The following is a 16734-nucleotide window of genomic DNA, read 5'->3' on the forward strand; positions in this document are numbered from 1 at the left end:
AGAGTTTGGTGAAGATCTATGAAGAAGGAGATTTCATGACTAGCTCATGACTCGCTCGCGAATGCCAACTCACAAAAGGCCACGTGAGAAGCACATGCTAGAATTTGAAGAGTCTTATACTAGGCTGGATTTCGCGAGTCACTTCACAACTCAGGCCAAGTAGCGAGTGACTCACGAAACTCACTACCTAGAGCTTTTTAAAGTGTGTTTGTCTCATACCTTTACCAATCATATATAAGCCCTCATTACCCACAAAATTGTAAGGAGTTTTTCCAAGGAACTTTTGAAAGAGAAAACCCTAGCTACACACTTGAGAGTTAGAGATTGTATACCCACAATCATCTACACCATTTTTCTAAAGTTTTCCCCTACTCCTACCTCTCCATCTACACATCCTTGAAAGGTTCTTAGTCCATACACTTACCTCATCCAACATAAGTGTTGAGAGAAGTTTTGGTGCATATAGGAAGCATTGGAAGAAGCCATTGATTGGCGGATGCAATTTGGAGCTAATTGCAGGATCTGGATAACTAGTGAAGACATCAAGTACATTGGGTAGATTAGGCTTGAAGGGTTTTTTTGATATTCGTGTACTCCAACTTTATTCACTAGTAGATCGATTTCGACTTGGAGGGCTACAGAGAGGTTTTTCGTCGAGTGCTTCGATTTCCTCTTCGATAACACGTCTTGGTGTTATCTTGTGTTTGCATCTCTCTTCCCTTACTCTTTAAGCTTTATATTTATTGTTTCTTGCTTGTGGTTATGGCTTAGAGAGTAGTTCCGGTTATTGCGTATCATTTACTCTTGTTCCACACTTAGATAAGTTAGAGTAAAAGCAATTAAGCCATGTTTTTTAAATTGGGGGGTCTAAACAAGTTATAGTGTTTTACACTATTTGAGCTTTCAATTGGTATCAGAGCAAGTCCAATTATTGGATTTCGTTATCCTAGTGTGATCCTAGACCCATTTGAGATGGATAGATCTAAATCTCTCAACGCACCTCTTTTCTTTGATGGGAGTAACTATGCGTTTTGGAAAATATGTATGCGTGCTTTTCTATGTGCCATTGATGAGACCGTTTGGGACTCCGTTGAGAATGGTTGGGTAAGACCAACAACACCTAAGGCCAAATGGGACAAGACTGCCCTTGCTTTGGAAAATGCCAATAGCAAAGCTATTAATGCAATTTTCTGTAGTGTTTCAACAAATGAATTTCACAAGATCTCTCATGTGAAGACTGCTCAAGAGGTTTTGCCAGAAGATCGCTACAGTTCCATGAAAGATCTGTGAAATTCTTAATGGGCTTCATGCCTTCAAGCTTGATCTTTTGTAAGTGTAGTGTGCATATGTCAGAGCCAGAGATTGATGATTCGTTGCTTGCTTTGGGATATGATCCAATCGAGGCTTGTGAAGATCCGATCGCTAATACAATAATAATGATCATTTTGTGTTTAAAAATAAAAATAAAATAAAATAAAAACACTTAAATAACAAGTCTTTGATATGTTTTCTGGAAAATTCAATACTAAAAACAAGTTTGTTTCCTAAGTAAGTCAAAACAAATATCATTTTCCTAAACATTACCAATCCAGAAATGGAAGCTTAATTACTTTCAGCAATGATTCATTCACTTCAATTAAAACAATATAAACTTATGAGGTGGTGGAGGTGGGAAGCATGAGAATGAGAGATGAAGATTTGTTTTTTGTGTAAGCTATTTTGATTTTTTGAATTGGTGGTGTGTATCTGGGTTGTACTTTGGTTACGAAGAAAGTAAAAGAAAATTTAAAAATTATTTAATTAATTTAATTCCTTAAATTCATCCTTTTAATTTTTTATTTTATTTTTCTAATGTGTATTTTTTTGTCAGTTAATCACTGACGTGGCCAATAAAATTTAAACATATTAGCATTTTATTTAATCTTTTAATATTAAATGTGTCAATTGTGTAATCTGTTTGTCACGCAAGCATTTTCCGTTAAAAGTTAATAGTAAGAACCAAATTGACTACAAGTTAAAAATAATAAGGACTAAATTGACTATGAACCAAATTGACTGTAACTTCAAAATGTAGAGATCGAAATGGTATTTTTGCCTAAATTTTTTGTGACTCTAAAGTCTAAACTTTCTTATCAATATATATATATAAAAGCAGAGACCTCATATGAGAGTGCATGAAGTCTTGCCATATGGCACTTTAATGTTGTATTTAGTCTTTTTTACCTTTTTTTCATTAAGTTTTTTTACTGTTACCCAATAGATCATGGTAACTTATTTTTACTATTATATAAATTTAGCATTTTTTACCTTTTATATTAAGTATTTTTTTACTGTTATCCAATAGATCGTAGTAACTTCTTTTTATCTATTAATAATGTTCTATGCAATTTATGTAGACAAATTCTCTGTCATCGACCAATGCAACAAAAATATATATAAATCTTGAGATCCTTGAGGTTGTTGAAATAATTGACAAGTGCACATTTCTAAAATTTATAATAACAAAAAGTCTAATTAATAGCATATATTATCTCATAAAATGCCATTAACTTAATATTTTCTTTAAAAAATTTCAATGATAGGAATGGTAAAAAACATGATCCTATACGAGAAATACCAAAAATACATGCAAAACAATTTTCATAGGAGGATTTATCTTTAAATAATATGAAGACAATAGTAAAGATAAAATGAATTGAATGAAATCCTATGAAATATGTTTGTTAATCATTTCAAATTATACTCATCATTTACGTAAAAAAAATAATAATACATCATATTATTTACATTAAAAAAATAATATATATTAATTTCAAAGTTCATTGCAAGATGTGAACTACTAGGGTATTGCAACAATAAGTAACATTGATACAACAATGGGTTAGTATTACATTTTGTGCATACTTTGTGAAAAGAATGTCAAACCACAAGCAGGATCTTTTTGGTGCGCAAAATGTGAAACAAAAACAAATATTTCTATCCCAAAGTTAGAGGCACTCACATTAACTACATACTCTCCAAATATTTATAATATATTTATCTCACTATAACTACTATATATATATATATATATATATACACAATTGCAAACTATTTCAGATACAGGATTCAAATTGAAATTTTTTATGCAACTGACAAAACAAATTTTGTGATATTTGATCGAGGTGTCAAGAAAATCCTAAATAAATCTACAAGAGATCTTGCTGAAAAATAAACTGAGGTACAACTTATTTAAATTATTGTAAAACTATTGGTATTGGAGAAGGAATCCCACGTGATTTGAAAAAATAAATTAGGAAAAAAAATAGATTTTCCTACTTCATTTGAATGAATTCAATCTAAAGGATGGTTTTGAAAATTACATAGTTGTTAAGATTTTTGATGCACCTTCAAAAGACTAAAAGGTATGGAAGAAAAAATATATATACACAATCCAATATACCATATTAATTCCTTTTGCTGCACTATTCCAAAATTAACAAAAAATAAAAACATTTACAAAAAACTGTCACATCATTGAAATTTAATATAAATGCAAATACCTTCAAAAAATCTTAGCGACAAAGTCCAAACTTTGTAAGATCCAATCAAGAATCTCCCGGTGCCAATTCATTAGTGATTAACACAAATTATGCAACAAAAGGAAAAAGTGATGAAAGCTCAAAATTGAACAAATATGGACGGACTAAACTTCAAACGTTGAAGATGGAGAAACTGATGATGATAACAAGTGTCACCATACCGCAATAACAAAGCATTGAAGAAAAAAAAAGATTTCGTAATCAAGCTTTTTATTACATCATATAATAAAAATCAATAATATAGAATGAACTAATATATTTTTATCAACTTTTATTATACAATTTTACTCCAAAGTTGTGTTGATTATTGCTTATTACTTGAACAAAATAATTATAATAGATATATGTGTGCAATTTATAATTGTTACTTTTTATGATGAACTCGTTACTAACAAAGTTTTATAATAAATATGGTATAATATATGTATAATATTTTCCAAAATCAAATTTACATAAAAACATTACAACATTATCCGTGCATCGCACGGACAACTTACTAGTTAATATTAATATGTGGTTCCTAATGGAATAGATAAGAGTCACACTAATATATCTTACGAATGCAATTAACAAAACTATATTTCTGAATTGCCCGATTGGTGTGCCTTGCCTTATGTTTTCGTTGCAGCGGGCGAAATTTTGTAAAGCACATCTACTAGAAGCATGGTGGTTTTCCAGTGGATACGTTCCGACTGTGAACGAGTACTTAGAAAATGCATGTATTTCAGTGGGTGGTTTTGCAGCATCTATCCGTGCATATATATACTGCAAGGGTGCACCTTTACCAAAAATTCGCTTCATTGTGTCCAGAATGGCACAGAGCTAGCTAATATATTGGTCATCCCTCATTGCTCGACTTAGCGATGATTATCTGCAATCTGAGCTAGTGGAGCTGTAGTTAAATTTACCTATTGCTATAGGTCCTGTCCTGTTTGTACCGTGGCAGAATTTAACATATTAAGTAGTAAAATCAAATCCATTCCTGCTAAGGTATATACTAATTTTTCCTTTTTCTTTTATTCGAAGGCTGAGAGTAAGAGAAGGGATGTGGCAAAATCCATCCAGTGCTACATGGTACATGAAGGCATATCCGAAATTGAAGCAAAACATCGCATAAAGGAATTTATCAGCTACTCATGGAAAAAACTGAACAAAGAGAGTGCCAAAAATTCCCTATTGAATAAACTTATTGTTGTAAGGTGGTACTCCAAACCAATAAAATAGGGTTAATCAAATAGTAGTCTGATTCGATGTAATTATTGATTAATGCTATGCTTGAGCCATTACAAGCGGATTTATTTGGACAAGGACATTTGTTCAACTTTAAGGTGCAGCAGCCAACGGGTATACTATAAATGAATTTTCCAGAGTTGAATCAAGCATTGCAAGTTTTTACTCTCTCTAAACTTATTAAATTAATCTACTCTAACTATGATAAAATTTAGACTATACGTTAAATTCTATAATGCTTTCGTTTTATCTCAAAGGTTAAAATGGAGGAAAAGATAGAAGGAAAAAAAAAATCCATCCAGTGTAACATTATCAAAGAAAGGCACACCATACAAAAGACGACCATATAAAAAAGCACCCAAATGGAAACGAGATTAGAATATTAATTAATCGGGGTGGTTAAAGACCACATATTCCCATTTCCCAATGATTATAAAAGCATAATCCAATGAAACCACATTTTTCTTTTCAATAACCTTTTAATCGAAACTTCGCCAAGCTGTAATGCAACAAATTTAAAGGCCCACAATTGTGAGTGGGCAATGTAGTGAGTAGTGACCAAGTTCTTAACATATTCACTATATGTTAAAAATAGAAAAGGTAAAGAGTTGAAACCAGCAATATTAAAGCTTCACACATTCCATGTGGAGGTCAGAATTGTCATTCTAAAGTGGTTACATTTTGAAAAACAGAAAAAGCTAATGTAAAGAGAAGAACGAGTAAAGTAGAGGCTTATGATTATGATTTATGACCTCCATACATGCATTTCATTTCTTACTAACTAAGGTTGGCAGTGGTAGAAACGTAAAATGAAACAGAAAACAGGCCATGAACAAAACACAAAATCCCTCCAATGGACAGAAAATGATGGTGTGTGAAACCACAGGAAGCCCTTGACTTGCGGTTTGACAAAGTCCCTATCACCAGCAATATTAAAGCTTCACACATTCCATGTGGAGGTCAGAATTGTCATTCTAAAGTGGTTACATTTTGAAAAACAGAAAAAGCTAATGTAAAGAGAAGAACGAGTAAAGTAGAGGCTTATGATTATGATTTATGACCTCCATACATGCATTTCATTTCTTACTAACTAAGGTTGGCAGTGGTAGAAACGTAAAATGAAACAGAAAACAGGCCATGAACAAAACACAAAATCCCTCCAATGGACAGAAAATGATGGTGTGTGAAACCACAGGAAGCCCTTGACTTGCGGTTTGACAAAGTCCCTATCACCAGCATGGACAATCCCACGGCAAATATAATCCTGATCAATCACAAAAACAAAAAACAATCAAGCCAAAGTACCATTCACACAATCAAGTCCAGGCTTAATTAATTAAGACATACCAAGTGAAAATGAGGCAAGCCACTGAGAGTTGCCTACTTGGGGAAGCCTTTTCGAGCTCTTCTTGAGAACAAATGCAGTTACACCCACCAAGCAAGTTGGCTATGACATGGGCTAGACCCAGAAGTGCTGCTGCACCAAAACCCAGCTTGAAAGCCTGCTCACTTGGGTCTTTACACTCGAATATCCATAGCCTTAAGTGCTTGACCTGTTGAAAATTTTTGAGTTACAACATAAAAAAAAAATACAAAGTTTTCTGCTTAGGAAATAAATGGCATACCTTGTTTTGTTCAATTTCAGCTTCAATGCCTAGGATCCCGGCCATGACATCCATTGCCACTATCAATACACAAATAAAAGCACCTACTATCTTGGCCATTTTTTTGGGGGAAAATATGGAGCAATTGAAAAGAACAAATTCTCTCTCTAGTCTCTACTATGTTTTAGATGAGAAGGAACATCTGAACAAAGTTTTAAGGGGTTTTAAAGAGTAGAAAAGTGTGTAGAATGGGCATTAGCTGGGGATAAGCGGGTAAAAGCTTCTTTTGTCTACGCACTTTATGTTGCTTTTGTGACTTCTTTCTCCTTCTTTTTCTTCGGTCTTGGATTCCTTTGATGGGGGAAGAAGGAAAGTAGGGTATAACCCAGCTCATTGGGGAGCGTGCCTAGGCATCTATGATCTAAACAAATGACCAAACGGTGGCAAGTCACTGATTCTTTTGACTTTAATATGGATTTGCAAATCACTGATAATAAAGTCACATTATCCTTCTATTTGTGTTTTTCCCCCGTCATTCCTCTTTTTCTAAATTTGATCATGGCAGTTCCAACCTAAATTTTAGGATTTTAAAATCCCTCTGCTGTGTCTTGAATTTTATGATCATGATCATGGTGAATATATCCAAGAATTTTTTTGTTTAAAACAAAAGAAGAAAAGAACACCATGATCATGGTGAATATATCCAAGTATAAAAAGCCAATAGAGTTCTAAAATGTTTGGGTAACATTTGGTTAATTTTTTTGTTTAAAACAAAAGAAGAAAAGAACACCATGATCATGGTGAATATATCCAAGTATAAAAAGGCAATAGAGTTCTAAAATGTTTGGGTAACATTTAGTTAATTTTTTTGTTTAAAACAAAAGAAGAAAAGAACACCTCCCTTACTAAACTATTGATTCATAAAACGTCAAAGTACCTTTAGGAAGTATCCTATCTCCCGGAGGGAAGAATTGTCATTCTAAGTGGTTAAATCTATATATATATATATATATATATATATACCTTTACTAAATTTTTGTTTCATAAAACCTCAAAAAGACATCATTATTTGTGTTTTGAAATTATCTTCTTGTAATTTTTGGTCTTCTTAGGACTATACTCTTAAAGCCAATGGTTCATTAGTAAGATACACCTTTAGTTATTTTTATGTTCCTATTTTGATCCTCCAAAAAGTAGGGGAAACCAATTCGACAGATCTTCAACATAAGCATTCATATTATAGTAAGAATGTCAGAATAGCCAACAATACAAAGTGGGTTAAATGAGCTTTGTGAAACATACAACTATACAAGCAAATTATATTACTGTTGAGTGATCTTTTCTTTTCTTTTCCTTTTGTGATGGGTTTGATACCTTGATTAATCTTTCAACAATTAAAATTTCGGTTTCCTCATAAGTTGTAACGCATGATGAGGGGTCAATGTCATTTGTGTGAGAAGCCACTAGCAGTCTAGCACATTGGCAGATCTGGCTTGGTTAAAAGGGAAAAAAATGTCCTCTTCTTGGGCTTGTAATAAATATCATATAAAAAGTCCTAAAAGACAAAGCTCAAAACGTGTGTGCACCCTGTCTATACAACATTGAACCCAGAGTTTTCTTCACTATGTACCGCCTTTTCAGACCTGTTCACATAAGCATAGGTTTGAAAATGGGGTTTCCTGATTCTCAAAAGAGAAAGAAAATAGTTTTTTTTTTATTTTTTTATAAAATTTAGATACAAAATTAGTTGTAACCTAAAACTACAAACTTACTTAATAAAATAAATATTACTACATATTTTGAAAATTTAACCGTTAAATTACATCTTCTTTACACTCTTAATACACATGTTAAATTTTGTATCAATCAAATATTATTTACTGTATAAACTTTAAACTTATATTTTATGTATAATTTTAAACTATAAAAACTTACAATTTAAACAATTTATTGATGACATAATTATTAATCTTTATTTTTCTATAAATTTTGTAAGCATGAAAGATATAAGAAGAATATTTAATCTAATGGTGGATTTATCAAAATTCACCTTTAATAAAAAGATATTGAGTAAGGTTGTAACCTAAAGTTACAATCAATTTTATATCAAAACTTTATCATTTTCTTTTTCTCCAAAAACAATCCATCTTGTCCTCCCCCAACCCCACCACCCCCCCCCCCCCCCCCCCAAAAAAAAAAAAAAAAACAAACAATCCTCTCAGTGAGTTTAGTGTAATTTACCTGTAGAGACGTTATATCATCATCATGGGCTCATGGCTCAATATTTATGATGCTCGAGACTCCCTTTAAAAGTTTAATCTTCACATATCTTTTGTTATGAATGTGCATCTTTTTATTTAAAGTAAAATTGTGCACGGTAGGATGGCATTCAATAAATAACTGCTTAAAATAAAATTCAATTGATAAGTCACATGATCCGGAATACAAATTTCTCAATTTTTCAACTTTTCTTCAATAATCTCATTAAAATTTCTGGCTTACCGTAATTGGAGAGGGAGATTTGAATTCAAATTCTCTCCACAAAGGAGTAAAGTTTTACAGTCACTATCTTGTTAAAAAGGAAAATATTATTGAAGAAAGAATTCCTTATATAAATAAATAACAACTTATCATCACCCCAAAAAACACATACATTCTCACATAAATTTATTTCTACTCACTTTACTCGAACTCCACCGTTTAAGAGATAGCATGTGACCTTTGAATTATTATAGGATTATACATTTTACTATACTATTTTTTACAACTATCTTATATGGTAAACTCTAATTTATTATGTGACACTCTCACATGAATCCACCATTTTTTATCCACTATTTATAACTTGTCGAGAGTTGTGATAACTAAAAAGTGTGATCCTAAATTTTTTAATGAATTTCATAGACTTTTATAATATTATACATACAAACAGTTAGGGCATAGTTGTCACTTGTCAGTATCGTACGATACATATCGTATCGTGTGTAAAAAGTTCTGTATCGTATCGGCGTATCGTAAGTGCTTATGAATCATACGATACAATGTGCGTATCGTATGAATCGTATCGTAAAATCGTACGTATCGTACGATTCATGGACAAATGCTTTAAAATAAGATTTTTTGTTAAAATTTGTACTTTTATTTGAATCTAACAAGTTGTTAGACTTGTTTTTAACAAAAAATTATTAGTTTACTTAGTTTACCCTACTAAAATAACGTGTTCATAAGTTTTTTTTTTTTTTGCTCTCTCTCCTACAATTAGACTACATAGTACACACTTATCTTTCACTTTAATATTTACAAATTTATTTTATATACTATGAATAAAATATTAATTGACAATATAAATTTTTTATTTTTATCATTATTGTTATAAGTCCAAGAAACTAGAATGCCAAAAAAAAATTATTAAAATATTATTAAAATAAAAAGAACAAGAAGAGATAGTAAATGTTAATGACAAATGATGATGAAGAAAATTTTAATGAAAAAATAAGTTTGCAAAATTATAAGCATGATGATAGCATTGACTTAATTAGATGGGTTTGATTAAGCAATTTGATGAATATGATGGAAATAAATTATTATTTTTGGGTCATTTGTAATATATTATCACTTTTGAATTTAAGAAATTTGAATGTGTATGTTATAAACAGATGTTAGTTTGATTTATTTAATTAGCTTGTTAAATATTATTATATAAGTGATGAATAAATTAGTCATTTGTTGAATATATTCAAAACTTATAATGAATATACCATTTATATATGTATATTTATAATTTTTTTATAAATTTTATTAAGTGTTTGTGTATCTTACGATACACAATACAATACGATACGATACACGATATAAAAAAATTAAAAATCGATTCACGATACGATACACGTTTTGACAACTATGAGTTAGGGTGTGTTTAGATACCACTTATTTGCTAAAAACTGAAAACTTATTGCTGAAAATACTGTAGCAAAATAATTTTTAAAAATGTAAATAGTATTGTGGAACCCAAAAATGCATTGGTATGCACATTTTTGTGTTTTTGGCTAGGTCATAAACAATACCGTGTGACCCAGCCAAAAAGGCAAATGCTGGAAACACACCACTCACCATTATCCAAACTCATGCTTAGGGATGGCCATACCCATTGGGTAATGGATATCCAACCCTACCCGATCCAAATGTTTCGGGTAATACCCAGTTCTTAATGGGTAGAGCTTAACCGGGTAGGGTATGGATATTACCCGAATTGTTCGAGTAGGGTATGGATATTATCCAAACCCGACCCGTTAAAAAAAAAAAAAAAAAAAACCAAGCTCTTGCTTCTGCACACTTGATGAGCAGTAGGGTGACCCACATTGACATTCTCATCCATTGAATTACGCTCAGCCACTAGTGCCATTGCTAGGTTCATTCCTGTAGCTGTAGTAGGTGCCTAATGAACATCATTAACATTCACATTCGCATTGCTCACCAAATCCAACTTCTTCATGGTTTTCTAGGATGGCCAAAGTTGAAGAAGTCAGGCTCCACGTGGCACTACAGCACCCCATTCCCCTAAATCCTAGCCGTTGTTTTAGATTTCTCCATCTTCCTCCCTGATCTCTGCCCTCCATTCTCCTTTTCTCCCAAAATACCAACTTATGTTTCTTGTTTCTTTTTTCTTTTTTGTTCTATTTTCCTCCCCAACTCCCTGCAAGCTTAATAATAGTGCTTGTTCTCTTTATTAATTATGCTGATTCTTAATGAAAATGAAAACTAAATTATAAAACTAATAAAAACATAATTTTAGGCAGCCGCTGGCTCAAATCGATTAGTTTTTATGTTAAAATGTTTTGAATTAAAAAAAAAAAAATTAAATGGGTTTCGGGTTTCGGGTAGGGTATAGATATCCATGGATAATATATTCGGGTAAGATTTGGGTATGGATATTAACGGGTATTAATAATCGGGTATCCATGGATAAACTTTTCGGGTCGGATATGGGTATACCCGATCCATACCCTACCCATGACCATCCCTACTCATGCTTAGATTGACAAGAATTCTCAACCCATATTACCCCTTCACAGCAAAAATATCGTCTAGTGAAATTATTGAGCTTTAAGTAAGGGCTACCATTCAAACCCAAAAAAAAAAAAACAAAAAAAAAAGAGCAATTATTAATTAAGTATGTAGTACACCCAGACAAACCCAAAGGAGATGAATTGGCTTATATAACTCAACCATGTTTGAAATCAAAAAGTTGGGCCCCAATAATTCCTTCTTTGGATTACTTGATTTGGTTAGTCCAGATACTGCACACAAGCTATCTCAAACTGTCTTACTAACATTAGTGACCAAGCCCAAACTAGGAAACACAAGTACTCCACAACCAAAAAATGAAAAAAATAAAGAACAGTCCCAGTCCCAGAAGAACAAGCATATAATAAAGAAGGAATATGTGCCTAATTAATATATTTAATTCATGAGTCAGTCTACATAGACTTGCACAAAACAATCCCTCATAGACCATGCTGCAAAGGCACCAAACACAAATCATGGGGTCACGCTATTCGCTATATTAATTCTTCATAAACTATATAGTCTATAGTCTATATAGCAGAAAGAATGTTTTGGTGAGTGAGTCAGAGAGAGTCCGTGAATGTGTCATTCTTTCACACCATTAATACCATCGTGTACAAACATCATCAGCCAAACAACAGCAGACAAACAAACAAATTCCCACAAAAACAAAATTCAGAAATTTGTTTTCTCTTTTCCCTGCCTGACTTTCTCATTCGTTTAACTTCCCTATACTCCTCAAAACACAAAATTCAGAAATTTGTTTTCTTTTCTTCTTTTTTTTTTTCGGAGCTAAAACACTAGACTAGTAGTAACCTTTTCATATTCCTATATGATTTCCCTTAGTTAGAAAAACTAAAAATGCCAAAAAGCGCAAAAGGGGCGTGGAAAAGACGCGCCACCAAGAAAATACTTTGATGAGTGTCAGAGGAGAGGAGTCAGTGATTGAAGAAAAGCCTGGACGAAGATGGAGCAAGCACCATTTGCTGTTGTTGCCGCTGCTGGAAAATCAGCTTTTGGAGCAAATCCAACTGCTCGGCAGAGACAACGCAACAGCCTTTGGAGTAGAGCACAGTCTGAGCAACACGCGAGTTGAGTAGGACCCGGAGGACCTGGTTTCGGGTCAGCCTCTCCAGCCCACCAAACTCGTAATTGGCCGAAGAGGATGAGGATGAGGATGAGGAAGAAGGAGGCATGGTCTGAAGGGCCTTGAGTTGGGCCTGAAGGAACGTGATGTATTTATGGGCCTCCTCCATCATAGTCGCCATGTCCATCTTCGTGTCCCATGGCATTAGCCTCTGCAAGCTCTGCGTCTTCTCGCTCAGCTTCTGACGACGCCTCCTTGCCAGCTTGCTCTGTGGCATCACCCTGCAGCTCTGCACGATTGAGTCTAGGGTTTCCTGGCTGCGAGTAGTCGCCGAGTCAACTCGGACTCGTTTCGATGGCAACTCAGGAAGAAGAGGACGACAAAGTTGGACTTGGACCTGTTGAGCTCGGGTGAGTTCGAGGGAGTGTAGGTCTGGCAAGTGGTGGAACGGTGAAGAAGATGATGACGTGGAGTTGGTGAGAACGGAGTGGTTTGGGATTGGGATGGATAAGAAGTTAAATGGCTGAGTAGACTCAGTTTCGAGGAACCCTTCCGATGGATAGTAAAACGGTTCGGTTTTGGGAAGCTTGAACTCCGAGTCCGAGCCAGCGTAGTTGAGAGAAGAGCTTTCTCCGAGGTGGGCGGCGGAGGCGGAGGCGGAGCGGTTGAGATTGAGAGCCGGAAAGTCCTCGCAGGGATACGTGGACGTGGTGGTAGCTGATGAGGGCATTGTGTGAGTAGTATTCAGAGTGAGAAAAGACTGAAGGCTCACTCCGGAGAACATGGCGTCGAAGTTAGCCTCATCAGAGGCAGAGCTCTCCAAATTCCTATCCATTTTTTTCACTCACAATCAAACAGAGCTTTCAGAGACAGAGAGAGAGAGAGAGAGAGGTGATGAATCAGAATGTATAATGTATAATATAAAATATATATATATAGAGGAGGGAGGGGGACACGTGGGGGAAGGGGATTGGTGCAGAGGATGGGAGCGGCTAGGACGTCGAGGATGATAGGGTCCGAACAGGTACAAACGTGACAGGCAGGCAGGTACAGGACGTCGAGGATGTTTGTGTACACTGTACAGCTACTTTGTCGATTTGTCTGATTCTCTGGGGCCGTTTCACATCACCGGGAAACGGTTTTTTTCGATTTCGAATTTTCTTTTTTCTTTTTTTCCATTTTTCTTTTTGGCGGTTATGTGGCAGTGTCCGTTGGATGCTAATTTTGGACGGTTGAGATTGGTGAGCTCAAAGCACGTGTTTTGCTCGTGGCTCGGAAGGGAGGAGGAGAGGTCGTTTTTAACTTTTAACGAAAGCTGCTGTTATCTGATTGTTGTTGGCTTCGAATTTTCTATTTTGCCCCCTTGGATTGGATCAAAAGAGTCAGGGGTTGCCTGCTTTATGAAGAATGAATGGAGGGTTTATTTGGGAATTTCAGTATAAAGAGTAGACACCCACACAATTCAATAATTTCCGATTGGGATAACAATAAAATGATGGGCGTGTACTTACACGTGTTACGAGTACTGTTTCATTGGCTGGAAAGATAGGATATTATTATCTGCTGAGGCCATGAAAAGACAGTGTTACCCTTCCTCATCAACTAAATTGACAATACAAACCTACAAAATATCTCTGAAAAGTCTTCATCTACCCAATTTTTCACAACTGTTACGTAACAAGGTATAATTGGAAAAAAAAAATTTGTAGGTTTATATATAAGTGGTAGTTAATTACTCACTGTTTACTATGTGAAAATTGTAGCAAAAGAGTTGTAAAATAATTTGTAATCATAAAACTACTCATAAGATTCAGTTATTTTGTGCTCTTAAAGCATATATTAATAATCCATTTTAGAAAACTTTTTATGAAACATTAAAAAAGCTAAAAAAAAAAAGTAAGTCATTTTTATCTTTTTTTCTTTTTTTTAATTTCCTAAAATGATTTTACCAACATTTGTCTTAAGAGCATATGTTAGTAAAACCCTTTGTAAATTGAAATATAAGTAATAATACTCCAAATGGTTCTGAATTCTGAGTGCACATCAATCACCTCACAACTTCCAACTCATTCAAATACAAATAAGGGAAAATTATATTTTACCCATATGTGGATTGCCCAAAAAACACTCTACTTCTTTGTGGTTTAAAAATTAGTATTTGATCCACCTATTAGCTACGTTTGTCTCCTATTGCCCACTTCTGTTAAAAACAATAGTAAATTTGTATTTTGGTTATCATTTTATGTCTCTCTCCTCTCAAAACATAAAAAACTAAAAAATTAATGAAAAATAAGAACTAAAAGTTAGGTTTTGTAAAAATTAAAACTTAACTTTTAAGGCTGATTTCGCAGCCATTGCGGCTGACTGCAGGCAGCTCTTATCTCAAATTCCCCAAGTTAAAGTCTCCCATTGTTATCGAGAAGTAAATCGTTGCGTCGATGCCCTCGCAAGACTAGGCTGCACTACATCTCTGAATATTATGTTTTTCAATTCCCCCCCCCCCCCTAGTATCTTGAATGTTTTTCTTTCTGATTTATATGGTCTGACTCAGATCAGATTCTGTCCTGTAATTGACACTCCTATTTCTGATTAATTGAATATGTTCCTAGGTTACCAAAAAAAAAAAAACTTAACTTTTACATCTTTTTTTTAAAATAAGGAAATTGATTTGTCTTTTTTCTCTTTCCATTGATTTTTTCTTCATTTTATTCTGGCTCTGGGTCCCACCTTCCTCATTCTTCCACCTCTGACGAAACGAGACCAGGACCGAGAGTAGTATCAGTGTATCATCAACGCCATCACCATCACCAATCTCCTCCATATGCGCACCGAGAACAGTGCCCTCACGCGCTCGCTCGCTTCTGACGTTAGCATCGTCGTCGTATGAGTATGAGTATCAACGGTGGTGATCGCCATTCCCATTTGCGTTATCGTCTTCCTTGTTTTCAAAACTGACAAACACTTGGGTGGCTCCAATAATTTTCTCTTTCTGACATGTAATTCTGGGGGTTTGACTAGAACGTCTACCAGAATTATTGAAGTTTCTCTAGGAATTACAATCGATGTACTCGTGTAACAGATTATGAAACCTATAGTCTATAGATTATACCGAACAGACGAAAACAAATTTAAAAAGAAGAAAAAAAAAAACTTTCTTTGTTTCTATTTGAACTAATATTTTTTGTGCTAATTTTAGTTGATCAGCCAAAGTTAGAGTAGAGGCCGAAATTAAACTACCAGCAAAACACAAGCTGGGTTTCCAAATTAACAAAATATAATAATGGGTTAATTTTTGCCATTTGCTTTGTGTGTTGTCTAATCTTTTGTGTCTAAAGTCTGAAATATGAATGAGGTGTGAGTCTGTGACCGTTAAGGATTGGGTCTGCTACGACAGGAAATGCATAGTTTCAATTTTTAATACGTTAAAATAAAAGATCAAAAAGTTGATATATGAAAAGAATATGTAAAATTTAGGTTTTAATTCTTACTAAACCTAACTTTTAAATTTTCTTTTTCTTTGATTTTTTAGTTTTTTATGTTTTGAGATGAGAGAGAGATGTAAGGGTAATAAAAATACAAATTTATTCATGTTTTTAACAAAGGTGGATAACGAGAGACAAACAGAGCTAACCTTAAATAGGTAAAGTACTAATTTTTAAACCACAGATAGACTAAGGGTATGTTTGGTAGACTGTAATAGTCTCTGTAATGTAATAGTTATTCCTATGATTTAATTATTCTTTAGTTTGGTTATATTTTTATTACAAGAAATAATCATTCTTTATGAATAGATATTCTTCAAAATGAGGAATAATTATTCCTCTTTAAGAGGTTGTATTAGTTATTCCTTAGTAAATATAATAATTTCAAAACTTAATATATATTCAAGTAAATAAACTTTCCATATATATCTAACAATTATAAAAATAAAAAATCATAAAAAAATAACACATATCTATCTTAAATTTAAAAATAACAAATTTTAAGAAGATATAATTGTATGAGTAATAACACATTTCCTAATATAAATGTTAAGTTTCATTCTAATGTCATAACTCAAACTAAACTAATGAATATGTTTAGTTATTACATTACAACACATTTTATTCCCAGTAATAAAGATTACAATTCCTGTCATAATCTTCATTCAGTGTACCAAATGTATCCA

At 33.6% G+C, this 16734-nt stretch overlaps 2 protein-coding genes across 2 annotated transcripts; both read right to left on the reverse strand.

Moving 5' to 3' along the window:
• Positions 1-5419: 5419 nt before the first annotated feature.
• Positions 5420-6765, reverse strand: LOC126695398 (protein VASCULATURE COMPLEXITY AND CONNECTIVITY-like). The gene is made up of 3 exons (XM_050392129.1): positions 6437-6765; positions 6159-6364; positions 5420-6075 (listed from the first exon to the last, which is right to left on the reverse strand). Exons 1-3 carry the CDS (start codon positions 6533-6535, stop codon positions 5898-5900), a joined length of 483 nt encoding a protein of 160 aa, XP_050248086.1. The 5' UTR covers positions 6536-6765; the 3' UTR covers positions 5420-5897.
• Positions 6766-11844: 5079 nt separating this feature from the next.
• On the reverse strand, positions 11845-13457 carry LOC126695399 (transcription factor bHLH117). Its single transcript, XM_050392130.1, has one exon. The coding sequence runs from the start codon at positions 13399-13401 to the stop codon at positions 12418-12420; it is 984 nt and encodes a 327-aa protein (XP_050248087.1). The 5' UTR covers positions 13402-13457; the 3' UTR covers positions 11845-12417.
• Between the last annotated feature and the right edge of the window lie 3277 nt (positions 13458-16734).

The sequence above is a fragment of the Quercus robur genome, chromosome 8 (genome assembly GCF_932294415.1).
Source record: "Quercus robur chromosome 8, dhQueRobu3.1, whole genome shotgun sequence".
Classification (NCBI taxonomy): domain Eukaryota; kingdom Viridiplantae; phylum Streptophyta; class Magnoliopsida; order Fagales; family Fagaceae; genus Quercus; species Quercus robur.

Bases quoted from the DNA above. Each gene is read 5' to 3' on its own strand.
- LOC126695398 (XM_050392129.1), bottom strand. From the start codon at position 6,535: ATGGCCAAGATAGTAGGTGCTTTTATTTGTGTATTGATAGTGGCAATG. The intron at 6,365-6,436 runs GTATGCCATTTA...AATTTTCAACAG, and splicing joins CTGAAATTGAACAAAACAAG to GTCAAGCACTTAAGGCTATG. The intron at 6,076-6,158 runs GTATGTCTTAAT...GTGATTGATCAG, and splicing joins GCTTGCCTCATTTTCACTTG to GATTATATTTGCCGTGGGAT.
- LOC126695399 (XM_050392130.1), bottom strand. From the start codon at position 13,401: ATGGATAGGAATTTGGAGAGCTCTGCCTCTGATGAGGCTAACTTCGAC.